The 16,802-nt window shown below is 38.9% G+C and overlaps 1 protein-coding gene across 7 annotated transcripts in view; it reads right to left on the bottom strand.

The window, feature by feature from the left end:
* Positions 1–856: 856 nt before the first annotated feature.
* FGFR2 (fibroblast growth factor receptor 2) overlaps positions 857–16,802 on the bottom strand; it is an 87,151-nt gene continuing 71,205 nt past the window's right edge. For 3 of the 7 annotated variants that reach the window (XM_074907869.1, XM_074907868.1, XM_074907866.1), the window contains 8 exons: positions 15,825–15,946; positions 15,083–15,193; positions 14,124–14,314; positions 10,567–10,689; positions 9,124–9,194; positions 7,166–7,303; positions 6,344–6,449; positions 858–2,663 (listed from right to left, as the gene is read on the bottom strand). In XM_074907869.1, the coding sequence (XP_074763970.1) occupies positions 2,499–2,663; positions 6,344–6,449; positions 7,166–7,303; positions 9,124–9,194; positions 10,567–10,689; positions 14,124–14,314; positions 15,083–15,193; positions 15,825–15,946 (1,027 nt within the window). In that variant the 3' untranslated portion in view covers positions 858–2,498. Of the gene's footprint in view, positions 2,664–6,343; positions 6,450–7,165; positions 7,304–9,123; positions 9,195–10,566; positions 10,690–14,123; positions 14,315–15,082; positions 15,194–15,824; positions 15,947–16,802 lie in introns of all 7 variants that reach the window. The other 4 variants (XM_074907864.1, XM_074907863.1, XM_074907862.1 and 1 more) reach the window with 2 other exon arrangements.

The raw sequence follows: 16,802 nt of genomic DNA on the forward strand, positions 1-16,802 counted from the left end.
CTGATACCCTTTAAGAAAATTTTAAAAGGAGACACGTCACATTAAGAATACTGTGGTTTCTGCCAGACAGTAGCTACCATTGCTGCTAATAGTAATAGATGTCATGGGGAAAGGAAATTGTTTGGGTTGGTTTCTTTTTTTTTTTTTTTTAAAGGCGGTGGGAATTTTTTCCATCAGTTAGAAAATACCAGTTTTTAATGGGCACTTTTTAGAGTGTTTCTTGGGATTGGCATGGGATTTCTGGTCAAAGTAGAAAGAGATGAAAAGACACCAAAGAATAGTTTGGTGTCTGGAGTGTTTTTACAGCATATGGTGAAGACCAGGTTCAGTAACTCTTTTCTGGCTAGCCTACAACAGTAATGTGACCATAAATAACGTGACTATAAAGTTCCCATTTCTGGCTCAAGCACTAGATATTTTGGTGTGTCTTCCTTCTGTTTTCAAGTTAAAAAAAAAAAAAAAATTATTCACTTTCCATGATGACTCTCTTTCCACAGGATTTTTTAAAAATCTCTTACAGAAATGGTCCTCCAACATCTCCAGTCTGAATGAGAAACCTCACTAATTAGAGGATACAACCTAAGTAAAAAGAAAATATATTTTATGTTTACACTATGAACACTTCAAATAATTTTCCAGCATATAGTGTCCCAAGACCACAAACACCAAAGACTGTACGTATGTTTACTCAGATAACCCACGTTATTCATGAGCAGACATTTTATAAGACAGAGGCAATACTATTATTCCTGAAAGAATTGCTTTGTAATATAGGATCTACAATAAGGGCAAAAGGAAGCATTTCTGGATGCGTTCCATCACTTGATGTTCAGGAAACCATTTTGTATCACACAAAGGATTAGGAAAAATAAGCTGCATGACATTTATTTTGTAATTTTAACATTAATATCTGTAGAAACATTTTATTGTCAGTACAAAAGTTAACAGATTTTAATACTTTTTTTTTTTTTTACCCAATTTAAAAACAAAACAAAACAACCCAAAAACACCACCACATAAAACAGTGTAATTTGCATTCATACTGCATGGCCATATCAGTGTGAGTGTTCTGAAAGTAAAAACACAAGACTTCCGTAAAAAGATACAAACAACAGTGATATTTTAGCAGAGGCCAGTGCTATACCTACTGTTATGGAATGGATCAGAAGGAAATACTGGAGTCAGCATGAATTAATCCTTTAAAAAGATGCTGATATTCCTATGGCAAATTGTCATTATAAACAACTTCTCTCTTTTAAACTTAAGTTACAATAGAGGGTAGTCTAAAAGGCAAAAGATCCAGGCGAAAAGGTCTGGAACCTATTATCCAACTCAGGGAAGAGAACTGTAGTTAATTTGATGCATGTGCAACTCAGGGTAGAAGCTCAGCTCCTTTTAGAGCAGTAAGTTCTGCTATGGTTATAGACAAATTCATGTCTTTACTTACTTTAGGAACCCTCTTTAAAAAAATTTTGTTATTGTTGGTTTTTTTTTGTGTGTGTGTGTGTCTGTGTGTGTTTGGAATGATTCTGCTTTTTGGCCATGGGAAATATCACTAAAGAATTAAATTGTTAAAGTGACAGATACTGAGAATAAAAGACTTTCTTGTTAAAGGATTTGCTTTTGATAAGAATAATCACCTGACACTGCAGTTTTTAAACACAAATAAATCAAAAGTTTAACTCCCCAAAATTAGTTATATACTGTAAATATTTCTTTTTTTAAAGATCTGAAAACTAGTAAAGTCTGAGCAATATATCTACTAGTTCTCTGTGCTGCCTGCATAGAAATGCCATTTAAATTACAAAAACACAACAACCCTATAAACGATTAACTGTTTTGTACATTACCAATTAGTTAATAAATTAATGATATACCATTTTCCCTGAAAGCAAAGTATTTTCCACCTTTGGATGGTGAAAATTAAGAAATTCTGTGTAAGAACAGCATTTAGCAAATAGCTGTTAAAAAAGAGACTAATTTGCTAGGTGGATTGGGACATCCATTTTTAAATCAATACAAAAAATAATTCATTGTAAATATATATAATATATATTTATACATATTTTGAATATATTTACATACATCCAGCACCTATATACTGCATTTGTGCTCTGTAAGTGTGTGCCAACATATATTTTCTCCAAATATTACAAAATAAACAAGAAAGGCAGACCCAGAGTTTGCCTCAAGTCCAACTGGTCCATTGTACAAACAAAGTCTGTTGCAGCTTACAGGAAGCCAGAAAATTGATAGTGACAGGTATCTAGACACAGCTCATAAACATTCTTCTTTGTTGGGAATATTTGAAAGTTGCAAATTATGAGATTCTTTATATAGGTTCTGACTGCTTTCCTCCAAGTTTTCTTTTTTTAACTTTTTAATCATATTTCATATGTACAAGCAGAAACATTAACGTCCTGGAGAAAAGGATTCTGTTTTGTATATGGTAGGTAGCTTGATGTTCTTGTTTCTTTATTCTTCTGTATGATTTCTTTTCATGTTTTAACACTTCCGTTCATGTGTTGGTACTTGGGAAGACAAGGTTCATAAGGCATTGGATCGGGAGAAAAAACAGAGTCATCACCTGAAGAACACGAACTCCTCGTGTCCGGGTAACTGGGTGAATACTGTTCAAGAGGTCCACTGAGGTCCAGATACTCCTATGTCAAAAGAAATAAATCGCATTTTTAGACAGTGAGTAAAACTGACAATAACACGTTAGCACTGCTCTGATTTGGCTTGATTATACAGCGATTAAAAGAACAGTTTGAAAACGGCACTCATTTCTGTAACGTAATTGCATTCAAAACTGCCTGTTGCTTAAATATCTTTTAAAACAAGGAGCCTGAATAGAGAAAGAAAAAGAAAACCAATAACACGGCACTTTTGTGAAGTCCAACATCACCAGCATTAGCCGCGTCAGTGGAAATAAACATGCCAACCACATCAAAAGAAGACTTTTCACTCACAATGATAAAAATGAAATTTCATCCTAAATAGAACCATTTTTCTTTAGCACATGGTAATGATTTGGAGAGGGAAAGATACTTCCAACTTTATATTCCTTTGGTCAGTTTGAATATCTGTTTTATATTCTGTGATATTAGATTTGTGTTTAAACATGCAGCGGCATACGTGCAAAAAAAAAGAACTGAAAGAAAAACAAAATTAAATTCAATAAATTTGGTTTTTTTACACTATATATTCATGTGTGTGTGTGTGTGTGTCCCAGAGTAGCCATGACCAAAGCAGTCATTAAAAAAGGAAATAATATCTGCTGAATCCAAGTTTTGGGTTAAGGCTCTTTTGCTAGAAACAACAGTTTTGGCAGGAGAATAAAGTTATTTTTCCCCTTGAAATGTTCCTTCTCTTTCAACTTCTAAAGGCAGCTGCATTCATTTAAATGCAATCTCTTCATTTGCTAAACCACAAGTTATGATCGTACTGACGAGACAAGTCTTCCACCTCAGTCAGTATTTTATACTGCTGTGCTTAAGGTTTGGGGTAATTTAGTTCTTGGTTAACATATTTTAAGTCAGAAATTCAATCATTACCATATTATAGTCACCATTTTAAAAGAGGGGGAGAATGTAAGTTTAAAATGCTGACAAATACAGTAGGCAACAAGAGAAGGCAGTTTGGATCTATGATTACTGCCTATCTTGCTGCCTAGGCTTTCAAAAAATCCACGAGGAAGATCTTGACACTTATTTACTTATTAGTAAACCAGTCCCACATGACCAGAAATAATCAAACACTTTCTAGACAGATAGAAGAAGAAAGTATTCCAGTATCTGAAGAAACAGGCCTTCTCATGGGATATCAGGCATGGCTCGTCATATCAAAAGGCTTGATGTAAATCAGTTATGAATTCAGTATTGAAAATGGGATCCTTATTCCCTCTCCACCTCCTCATCCAATGTCAAGGGCCAGAGACACATAAAGGGGCATAAGAAGTTTCCAGTATCGGGATGGTTCCTGGTGTTGATATAACACCACAGCACTCTTGGTGACTTCTGCTCATGTGGCTCAGGGAAACATTCCATGCTACTGTGGGAAACAAGGGCAATAGGGGTTTTTTTGGGAAAAAATACAACAAAAAAGCCCCCCAAAACCCAAAACACCAATAAAAAACCCCAGGTGATGATTCAGCATGGAGAAGAGCAAGGCACTACCATTTAAGCAGAAATAATTACTTGCACAAATGCAGACGAAGATATTATAGGCTGCCCTAGCAATTCTTTGAGTTGTTGCGTAAATTAGGCTGGCCCTGTACAGAGTCATTCTGGGGGGAAAGTGCCACTGTGGAGAGAATAAACAGAAGTCACACTGACGCAGAGAGGACTGAGCTTTGGGAAAATGGTGTGGAATACACAAAATCAAAGGTCTCAAAAGTTATGGAGGAAAGTGGGACACACTGGAGTTCTCAGGAGACACTGAGTGAGAACATGACGAGTTTACAGGAACATAAAGTGTCTTGCAAAGACAAGTGAAATAATTTGCTTTCTATGTCCAAGGCAAATAGCACAAAAGCAGTAACTTATGTTGAAAGATTAGCGATTAGGAAAAAAATTTCAAGAAGCAAGGCTAATGAAACAAAGCAATTGACTGTCAAGGGGTGATGCAGAAATACAGCCATGGAGATCTTTAAGGACAAGTTACATAAACATCTGTCAGGAATGACAAACGTATAGTGGATGCTGCCGTAGGCCGATCAGAGACTGGATGTGTTCCTGAGCTTTTTCCAGCCGTTTTTCCTACGATTCCAGTCTGAACTAATTTACATAACCCTAAAGGCCTTTTCAGGTTACCTTTGAGATCATTCCAGGTCCATGAGCGGTACAGAATTGGGAAGGCAAGATGGTTAAACACACAGAAAAAAGAAAGCAATATCCTTTCCCAGGCTTAGAATTGCAGCCCATAACCTCCTTCTTGAATTTGCAAATGCATATCCAGTCCAAGCCACCCAGCACTCCGCAGTGGCAGCCAGCCCACCTCCAACCGGTCTTGTGAAATCATATATAAATTAGGCAGAAAAAGATGCAGCCAACACGGGATGAAGCGAAAATGGTAACGGTGCACGGAGCTACATTACCAACTCAGTAGGGAGCACATACTCCTGCCTCATCTCTGAGCCATCCCTGAACGTGTCACTTAAAGTAAACACAATCCAGATAAATTTATAGCGGCTACTGAAGCAAAAATATTTTTCAACCAGATCTACTGGGCAAATGATCATAAAAAATGGCACCACTTTACTAAGGTTCTCTTGTAGTCTCTATTGGACACAGCCTTTCCTAATGCTACTTAATAGTATGGTTTTTATTTCTCTGACAATTCAGAAAAACTAGAGAGTAATGTTGAGGACCAATCTAAAGTGATGCAAATCTTTTTCTTCTACTTCCCCCCCCCCTATAGTCATAGCAAATCTGAAAAATTTATTTTGAAATGATCAAAACAAGTTATTGCAACTCTCCTCTGTAAGCATTTTGTTATTTTTCTTTCCTCTCATTATAGATATCATTTCTCAGAAATTGTAGGAATTTGTAAAATGTTTTTGGAACACCAAGCATTTTCCCTCAGAAGAAGTCTCCACCAAAAGAATCAACATTTCCATCACTTGTGATCTTCCTCAAAGGCGCATGTGATTTAGCAATAAGAGAACCAACTCCTGTGTGAATACCCTAATCAGTGTGTTCCTTGCTAAAATTAATAATCTCTCAGACCTCTGAAAGAATGCTCTTCAAATAAAACCTTTTTGCATTCATATATCCCAACCTGAAGCACTGTTAAGCAGGACCTTTAGATAATTGGATGGCTGTTTGCATGTTCCCCGTGGGTCCTCGTTCCCTCCACAGAGAGCTATTTCAGTGAACCTAATTCACTCTCAGACATATAATCTGAAATCTACCATTGACTGTTCCTCCTCTTCTGACCTAGATATCATGGCTGGGAATCAAACTGAGTTGATAAATGAAAAGCGCCACGAACTCTACATCTCTCCTTCACACGAAAATCATGTTGAAACATAAACATCGCCTCTCAACCTGCTGCATGGAAGTCCCTTGATACTGCTATGCTAAAAACATCAAAAGATGCATTGAGAAATAAAGAAAAACACTTTGAAGATATTTTTCTGTTTAGTTATATTAATCAAGGCATAATGGCAAGAAACTGAGGATTTCACAGGATACATATAGTTCAGCTGCATGTAACCTCAGAGGACAACAGCAAATAGAACAAGAGAACTCGAGCAGGATTTCATAATTGAATAAATTCCATCTGTCTCCTGAACCATTTGTTCTGATCAGCAGCTTACGGAGGGAAACAATTTACCTACCTCATTAGTTGTGAGAGTGAGAATCCGATCCAAGTCTTCTACCAACTGTTTAAAAGTCGGTCTCTGTGAAGGCACAGCATGCCAGCAATCTCTCATCATCATATAGCTGTAAGAAATACACATTTTCTTGGCTTAATTAAGATCACGCGTCCTTCTTGCAAACCTTTTCATACACAGTCAACGTTCGTCATCACAAGTAAAACAGCAATCCCCCACAGCCCTACACATGGACCACCGACTTTCCCAAAATTGTGCAATACTCACTTCCCTCCTGCATCTCCCTTGCCCAGTGTCTAAATTACCTCTTTGTGGACCTGATTCTGTAGCCTCCTGTCCCAGGAATGTCAATGATATTAAATTACACACACTTAAATATTTTTGCATGTTAGGGATTGCAGTCTTTGTGAATCGAAGAAATTAAAATGGGAAAAAAAAAATAAAAATAGTTAAGGGCTATACTGAAATATTAGAAAGGGAAAACACTCTCCCCTCACCATCAGGAGATAATGCAGAAGTTCCCAGATTTATTTTGTTGAAACAATAAAACAAATTAACAAATATGCACGTGAAAACACTGACAAAGACTGGCTTGTAGATGATCTCTTCTTTTTTCAATGGGATCACAGCAAGGTGTGTAAAAAAGTACCCTCCGTCAAACATTTCCTGAAGACTTTTTCATACCTTTTCGTTCCATATCGATACACACACATTTATATATACACAATTTTAGAGTCAAGCAATTCTGAAAATGTTTGATTCTGCCATGTGAATTCAGTACAGTTTGTACCCTTCGATCCTGGTATAGCAAATAAAGGTCCTTACAGTTCATTGGTGCAGTTGGCAGGTTTATCCATTCGGTGCCCTTCTTTAAGCAGCTTAAAAAGTTCCTCCACTGGGATTCCTGGGTAGGGCGATCCTCCTAACGTGAAGATCTCCCACATTAACACACCAAACGACCAACTACAAATCAAAGAGAATACTGCATTAGTAGATTTACTGCTGAAAACAGAGATGTGTCTGTGGCTGATGCAGTGACAACCGAGCCCTCTCAGGAGAGATGCTTAAATCAGCGTCTGCCCAACTCCAACCACCCTGAGCAAGACATCGATCTGTGAAGCACATCAGGTGCATGGGCAACAACAGGGACTAACCTGAGCATATTTGCAAACACACTCTTTGCCTTTGTCTGGTGTGCTCCGAGCACCTGAATTTCCAGGGCTACTGCAAGGAACTGTGTCTTCACAGCTTAATTATTTACAGAATGCTCACAGTGGAGCTAGGCTGCAATTCTGTGGCGGGGTGTTTTGGAAAAAGTAGACTGTTCAAAACAAAGTTATTTTGCATCATTCTGCTCTTCTATTTTTCTTTTTTTTTTTTTTTATTAATTTTTGTTTGGGAATGAAGGACGATCATTTTAAGCCAGTTTTCCTGCCTGCTTGCCACCTCCTCCAGAGCCTGCCTCATCATGCCTTGCTGGCAACCCAGGGCTCTTTGGCAGGCGGCTTTGCCAGGTGAGCAACACCACACAGCTTGCACTGGCTGCTGAGCTTCTCTGCAGCTCTCCCAGTGTATTTTAGTAAACTGTTTGCACAAACTTACAATAATATTATCTTTAGCCATCTTCAAAGCCACCACGGGGCCAAGAGTCTCCAAGTTCCAGCACTGAAATCCTCATGCTCCCTGACTGTTGAGGAGCTCAGACTGACTTTCAGTCCTGAACCAGTGAAGTAGTTTACTTCACATTCACGGAAATATTTTGCCAAGATGGGGGTTTTTTGCCAAGATATTTTAAAACAAAAGTTTGATCCACCCTTAACCAGTATATAGCTTCCTTCATAAATAAAGATTGCAGGAAAAGCATCAATAAATGCTTTTCTTAAGGAGAGAGTAGCTCAGGAAGTGCACCCAGGTTAAAGATAGAGGAGATACCTCTTTATTTTCTCCACAGTGCTCTTTATCTTTTTACCCTGCACTGACATGCATAACCTTTTACACCTGTGCTGGGAAGCATCCAGCCCTTTACAGTTAACAGCTTCTCTTGGAGAAATAAAAAACATAAGATCTTCATCTGCATTGCATAAAAAATGCAGGTCTACTTCAAGCACAATGCACAGGAGTACTGTAAATGGGCCTAGGAAACTGTAATAGGAAGCAGAATAAATCCTGAGCGGTTGCATCAGCCAGTGACTCTGTGCACACATTAAAAGATTTTGAAGTGTCAGAGTCCAATGATTTCCTACTACATGTGAACTACGGCTGGGATGCAAGAACACTTCTAAAAATCAGAGAAAATTTTTCCACTATATCCAACCTATGTTTGATTATACCTAATCCTAGCACAAATTTTTATAGTAAGTTTTCAGGGAGTTTCTTTTCTCTCTCTCTCTCTCTCTCTTTTCTTCTTTTTTTAAACCTGAAGGAAGTCCAGAGTATGTCAAAAGCCAAGCAAATTAGATAGACTCTTTGTAGCTGCACATCCGTAAATAAGTTCAAGGGGGGAAACTTCCGCACTGACAGAAGGAGGTTAGCATTTTCCACCTTTCATGTGCTTTGAAGCTGGGCAGATTAGTAACAGAGCACTGGTTAGCAGTCTACCATAAAATCCTCACTTTCTAAGGGCAAGTCCTGTTCCATCTATTAATATGTGAAACAGAATGAAAACACTTAAAGGTAAATGACAACAGGAAAATACATTTAAAATATCCCCAAATTTCACAAATACACACCAAAACAACCCTCCTTCCCACCTCCCAAAACCCCATTCAAATAAGGCCACTTACACATCACTTTGATGTGTGTAAACTCTGTCAAACAGAGCTTCTGGAGCCATCCACTTTACTGGAAGCCGTCCCTGGAATTTTGGAGGGGAAAGGGAGAAAAATTAAAACAGTAGCAATTTACAGGATGATTTCAAACCTTTTTTTTAAAAAAGGATTAATAATTTCTCAGAGAACAGTCTAATGCAAACCAGCACAAAATGTAGCTTTAAAATTTTCAGGGGAAAAAAAAAAAAACAGTAAAATTGGCTGAAGTAGGGAGACCATTAAGAAAAATGGATGTAAACATTGAAGATAAAATTAAAAGCATTGAGGGCTCCCAAAAAATTCCCACTGCTTGCTAGGAGAATGATAGGATAAGCAGATCAAAATTCAAAAGATCATTCCACTATGGCTCTTTAAAGACAAAACCAAATCAATAATCCTCTTAAAGATAGGCTTGCCTGCAAAAGTAAGTTGATCACTAAACCCAAGCATGTTGTTTTCCTGTTCCAGCTTTTGCAGTGACCCAAATCTCACTGTCACAACCGCCTGTTGCTTTGCACGCAAAGTCTGCTCTGCTCAGAGCCCAGGAATTGCACCAAATTTGATATGAAGAAGGTTCAATTCCCTCCAGTACTGACGTACCCATACCTGGTTGCTCTGTCTTTTGAAAGCAGGCAGATATTACCATTAAAATGCCATTAATCACTCAGTGCTTTGTTTTCATAGATAAAGACACTTAACATGATTGTGAATAATAATTAACATTTATACAAAATACTAAAGTCTGTAGAACTGAATGAGTTCTGCAAAGTTCCCGTGAAAAACCAACTGCAGTTCATCAGGATCTTAAGAGATGCCCTGAGAAGGAGGTGTAAGCTGTTCAAACTAGGCATCAATAACTACATCTGAAACATTTTATCTTCTTGATTTGGTACAGGCTAAAGAGCAAAATGGTGACAGAGTGGGGAGTAAAAATCAATTTTCTCAACCTCTAGCCCCACTTTGATACTACAGCCATTAACTTGTACATAACAAGGTAAGTACAGGCAAAAGGCATAAAGCTGTATGTGGTATTACCACACAAACAGGATTTTTATCATGGTTATTGCTAACATTTATACAGCGTTTTTCAAGATCCGAGGCTTGGCACAAAATGAGCTGGAATCAACAGGAATATTTCCACTTATTTCAAGTGATTGGAGTCAGGGACACACAAAAACCTAAGTCTTGCATTTTAGCATTTCTAATAAATCACAGAATATACAGCCTCTTTGGTTATCTTTTTAACTAACTATCATTGTATGAGGGAACAGAAATTCTTGTGTCCTTGATCCCTGTTTTCTGTCTGTGATGAAAAGTGAGGCTGCTGTACAAGAAGCCCATTAAGTTTATAACCACAGTTTTGAAGTAAATCATTGAAAGAAATGCTTGTTTCCAGAGATAAGAAAACCATCTACTTACATTAGTAGTCTTTTTATAATAATCTATATTGTTGATGTCTCGGGCTAAACCGAAGTCTGCTATTTTCATGACATTATTTTCAGTTACCAAAACATTTCTTGCAGCCAAGTCTCGATGAATACACTGTTAAAGGAAAAAAAAAAAAAAAGGCCCACTGAAATAAAATGCTGTAAAAGTGAAATTACTTCCACACCATAACTAAATCTCCTTTATAGATTTCAACCTAAATCACAAGGTGGGAAAGTCACACATTTACTACAAGCCTGTGAAATGATGATTGTCTTAATTACTGCAATTCATCCCCTCAGCTGGTGTTTTTAAGTTGAACAATGGCCCTAAGAAGCCTCAGAAAAGCCTGGTTTACTGAAGACATATTTTCCTAAAGCTGAAAGCTTGGGTGGTAACCCACACGGTGCCATCCTGTTTGTGATGCACTCTCCATTACACGTGCCCAGGTACAGGTATTGCAGCACTTTCATTACAAAGACTGTTAATTAATGTTTCATTATGTTGCTTGTCTTAAAATTGTATCATCTCACCAGAGTAAAACCTGACAGTCTGGATCAGCACAACCGTTTTTAATATAGAAGATTTTAATATGAGATATATGCGCAGTATATAATTTTAAACTAGATAGCTAGGGTGTGTGTATTTACTTCAACCACGAGACCATAAAAATTTAATTATGAAAAGAAAAGGGTAAAAACCCAATACAATCTGGGCTTGGTTGTTTGCTTTTAAAACAGCTTTGATATTGAAACTAAACATGTTATCTTCTCAGAGATTTTTTCCTTCATGTCAGCGTTATCCTGAAAACTTGCAACTGATTCTTGACACTGAAAGGACACTGTGATTGCTCTGGATATCATTCCCGTGTATAAGCAGCATATTAGGATTGATACAAGATGGCAGCAGGGGCATGTTAAGAAACATTGTGTTTGGAATCCCCCCAGGATATTCTACTTCTTCTCAAGTTAAATATCCTTCCCCCAACTTTTGGATTACTCTTTATGTTGGACTCTTTATTTCAGCATGTGCATAGACTTGCTGGACTGAACCACTACAAAAAAAAAAACCAAAAAACCCACACCAAAACAAACAAACCAACAGACAATTTTTTTCTTGCATTATAACTTGCCCCAGAAATTTGCTGAGATCTCTTATCCTGCAAGGGTTAAATGAGCCTATGAAGTTTCTGCTCCTCACCGGGTTACTCATGGGGAACTGCCAGGAAAAACCTGCTCCAGCAATGCCTTCATGTGCACAGGACCAGACAACAGTACATGCTTTCAGCATCAAACCAGTGTTCTAATTCAGCATCAAGAATGCTGCAGTAGCAGAAACAACTCAGACCAGCCTTCCTACTTCCCTATCCCTGTTCTCAAACCCTACAAGAACATCCTCCAAGACACTAGAAACTCAAGTCAGCCACCCAATTAGAAGTTCACCATGTCATCTGAGACACTAGGATATCCAGGTTACCTTGATGAGACTACCAGGGACGACACAGGATCTACAGCAGATCCATGCCTTTCCAAAACAGCAGGCTGGGGGTACCACAGAGCATCTCAAATGGCATGTAACGTCTCTGAGTGAATACCAAGTGATTCAAACCCTGGCATCTTCTGTTAGTATAACTCTGCTTTCTCATACCCCAGTTTTTGCAACTGAGCCTGTACCTATCTTCAAAGTGATACCATTATTGATTTCCATATCTGACAAGTTTCATAGCTGTTCCTCTGGCCCTCATGATTTGCTGTCTCTTTGCAATGATCTAGGCCAGGCCCTGTATCAGTACTGGAGCAATGGAGAGGACACGTCTACACAATTTTAAAAAGCATCCATCCAACTTTGGAAATGGGATATTTTTTCTAAGTACCATTGCTTGCAAGGCAAAAACTTTTTGTAAGGCAAAAAGTAGGAGCCCAAACATCATCTTTACATATTATTTTTTGCTTTTTTGAAGTCTCCGTTAGCCATTTATTGGATTGAAATAACAAAAACACTGGCCTTCTCACAGTTCCTGCATGATGGAAATACCGTGAGAAGACCAGCTCTCTTATTATTCTAGCTCAGTAAATGGATCCCTAAGGGGAAGAGAACTAGTGAAATACAAACAGAAATGGTGGGATATCTGAAGAACCGGAATGCACAGTTTTACTATGTGCTGCCTTTGTTTTCCCTCTGCCTTGTGCAATGCCTCACATACTGTCAAGTTCAGCACAGTGCTGATCAAGTGTTTTTGCAAAGGAACTGCATGGAGGATGAAGTGGTTCTGCTGGGTGCGTCTGTGAAAGTGCACACCTTCTTGGCAGTGTCCTACAACAGCACTTCAGAGCTTCTCAGCCGGACGCTTGTTCTCAAGATATGCCAATCAAAAGATTTTTTTTTTTCCTTTCACAACAGTTCTATTTTCTTGGGACATGGCTCATCGCCAGGCAAATGTTTCATTAATCTTAGAAAGAGATATCCTAAGGTGCTTTACCTAATACAGTACTCACTCTTACTCCATCAGAAGATTTTTCTTTTGGTGTCATGCATGTCACCCTGTCTACCCTACTACAGTAAAAATTACTGTTTCAAAACAAAAGAATAAAGGCAAAATTAGACCTAGATTCCCCCTCCCCTCCAACCTCTACAACTGCAGAAAAACAATAAAAAAAAATCATGACTCCATGCAATAGGAATGGAGGTTTACACTCAGCTCTGGTCTTTGGTTAAGAACAGTTCCATACTTGGGAGTGGACACGATTGGAAACCGGCATAAAACCCACTTCCATATCTTGCAGGAAGTACTTATCATCAATATCTGGTACTCTGGTTTAGACACTGGGTCCAAACAACACCCAGGGTATTTATGATTGCTTGTCCACCAAGCTACAGTATGGTTACAGAGTTAGTTATACAGGACTATTTAAGTTTTCGTAACTATAATTTAATCAAATTACTGGTTAAAAAAAAAAAGTTTGAAGAAAAGTTGAAGAAGTAAGTGTCTATGGATACAACAGGATAAAAAAATTCTTTCATCAAGCTTGCTCTCCTGATAAACACCAGTTTTAAGTAAAGCGCAAAGTGCCTTCTCTGTTCACAATTTTCGCCCTGGCACCTTGTGTTTTTCTTAAGTCTGACTCTTATCCTTCTATAAATTCTTTCAGAAACAAATTCATTTGCTTTACATCACTCTGTGAGCTGGTTTGGTCGATTTGACTGGAAACAGAAGGCAAGTGGTGCTTGCTGTCTCATGGGTGGAGTACTGTGACTTGTGTAATCAAGTGACCACCTGTGCTTATGAATTCAAAGTGCAGATATGTATGCAATATTTATTTCAAATGATCCATTCTGGGCCTCATTTTAGCAATCTTATTAAACAGAGATTAAAAACTAAGTGTATGAATTTTCCCACCGATTTTCAAGAGTATGAATTATGCAACTTGTTTGAGAAAGGTCCTTCTCTCAGCAAATTCCTGAACACAAATGAGATGAGAACAAATTTAAACTAAAAAAAGTGCCAAATACACACCATGCGCTTTGTGCAGTATTTGCCGAGTTCTACTTACTTTTTGTGAAGCCAGGTACTCCATGCCTCTTGCCAACTGGTACGTGCATGACACTAAGTCCTTGAATGTCATCTGCTCTTCTGGTACCCTGTTAATATCAAACGAATACTCCATCCCCGGGGGGCGACGTGCTCGCAGGTACTCACGTAGGTTTCCTTTGGAAGCGTATTCTACTATCACGTACAACGGCCCTTTGGATAAACAGAACCGTGTGAAAACTAGAGTAAGATCAAAGGGTAAAATGTTTCTATGTAAAGAAGCTTTTAGTGTTCTCTAATGAGTTAATTGAATCAATAAATGTTTAACTGTGAAATCAGTAAGCACAACTTGAAAGAAAAGGAGGTCTGGACTTGGCGAAGTCACTGGTCCAAACCTCCACAGCAGGGTAGTGGCAGAGCTACAATTATTGGCTGAAAGTACCTAAACCCTGACCCAGCGCCTATTCCCTTCCAGACCATGACACGTACTGAAAAGCAAGCATTTTTCAATCAAAAATTGCCACGAGATCTCAGACAGAGGCAAAGTGCTTCTTAGCATTTTTTAATTTCCAGAATTTTATGCCATTCTGCATTGCTTTACATGACATAATTAGCTTTTAATAAAAACACTGTGGTCTTTAGAGAGCAAAAGTGCTCATTTCAAATTCATGGGATACAAGTTCCACTAAAGCAGGGCTGACAATTGAGAACAACAGGCATGGGTAAAGCCCCTGTAAAATATCCTTTTTTCCCCTACAGCAAGGGATTAGAGAGTTTTCATATGATATAGTACCCTTTCTCATATTAAAGCTGCAAGTATAATGAGAGACAGAAGTTAAAATATTGCTGCTAAGCTGGGGAAATATCTAAAAATCCCATCACGGCATGACTGTTTCCTTAAAAACCCTTGAAAAATTATGATTAATGATACTTTCACAGACCTGTTGGAAAGTCCTGGCTTACTTTCTTTTCTCTACTCACCATCCTGAGTACAGGCTCCAAGGAGATTGATGATATTTTTATGCTTCCCAATCATCTTCATCATCTCCATCTCTGACACCAGGTCAGATAGATCTTTTTCTGTAGCATCATCTGTACAAGACACAATTTGAGTTCATATTTTGTAGCATGCCAGCCCAAAACTCCGCTAAAACCCACCACATGGTATAAAACACGTGTACTTCCAAAGGCAGAATACAGGACTTGTTTCCCAGTAAACACTTAATGTTATACAAAGTCATGTTGTGTCCTAACAAAAAATAGTCTCAACCTCTTTGATGGGCTGACCACCTCCTCAGTGCTATACGTTAAGAGGCAACACAGTAATATCAGATATAAAAATGCTGTCCTTAGCTATCAAACCTCCACTAACTACGCTTTTCCTGCAAAATAACCTTACAATTAAATTGAAAATAAATAGGCATCAACCACCTGGACTGAATGGGCTAGGATCTACACACGGACAGCCTCTGACATGAACTAAACTAAAAGCAGAGAGACCCACACGACGCTAATACATCTCCTGGCTCCTAAATACTCACTGCTCAAGATAAACAGGCTGTCAAGGGCACAGATTTACACCCCAAACTGCTGAAGGCTGAGGTCAGCTATGCGCTCTTTGACCCCCCGATGATGACAGAGTTCAGATGCCACAAAAGAAACTTTTTGTGGATGAGAACTGCCATATCCCCCATCCCGATCCCTAATCAGTCCATTTTCTTACCTTTCAACATCTTCACTGCCACAGTCACTGCTTCTTTTGGCCTGTCTTTGTCAATCCCCACCGCTTCGGCCATGACGACTTGCCCAAAGCAACCTTCTCCCAGGGGTTTACCCAGCGTCAGCCTAGAGGTATAAACAGGAGATTAGCACACAGCATCTGGTGAAGGGATGCAGCCAGTGAAATTCCAGGGCTAAATATAAAAAGCTTTCAACAACTTGCTGTAGCATGAAGCATTTATCATATGGAACTAATGAGACTCTGGGTGAGCATCGGTTTTCACGCGCGCTGCAGTCTGTTTTCTTAGGGATGGGATAGCGAGCATCTCAGAAGGGCAGATAAGTTGCTAAACTCAGGTTTTTAAGCTCTCCCTCTCCCTGTAATAAGAAAAGGCTGTACTCAATGGCTAGCGGCGAGACACAGCGTGGAGGGGCAGAGCTTTCAAAAAGCATCAGTCTGCGGCTGAAATACAGGAGCAGCCAGCAGCACGCAAGCTTCTCCTGTCATTGTAACACGGCTGGTTCTCTTCTTTTTCACACTGACTGCAAGGAGATGAAAGAAAAGTTTCTTTGTGTGTGTTGCCATGTGGTCGCTTTCAGGCAGCTGATGATTTGTGTGGTAAAGGGTGGTATTTAGAGCAGGGGGGATGTTTTAAATATTATTAACTCCTCTGATACAACGGCACAGTGCAGAGAGAAAGGAAAATCAAACATGCTCTCAGGCAGCTTAATTTTAGCACAGAATTTGTATTCTTGAGTTCTGTTTGGGGATGCGGGCTGTGAACGTTTGCCTAATGATCTCCTGAGCTGAAGGAATTAGACAGGACAGAAACAAAGTCAGTAGACACCATGTTTGGGTGCAGATGCGGGTAATTATCGCACCCATTTCTCTTTCGTGTGGCTGATGAGGTGGCCAGACAGCCGTTGTCTTGTGGGAGAGAGGAGGGAGGATGCAGGCGAGAGAAGGGGAAGGGAAAAGAGG

The sequence above is a fragment of the Athene noctua genome, chromosome 5 (genome assembly GCF_965140245.1).
Source record: "Athene noctua chromosome 5, bAthNoc1.hap1.1, whole genome shotgun sequence".
NCBI lineage: Eukaryota > Metazoa > Chordata > Aves > Strigiformes > Strigidae > Athene > Athene noctua.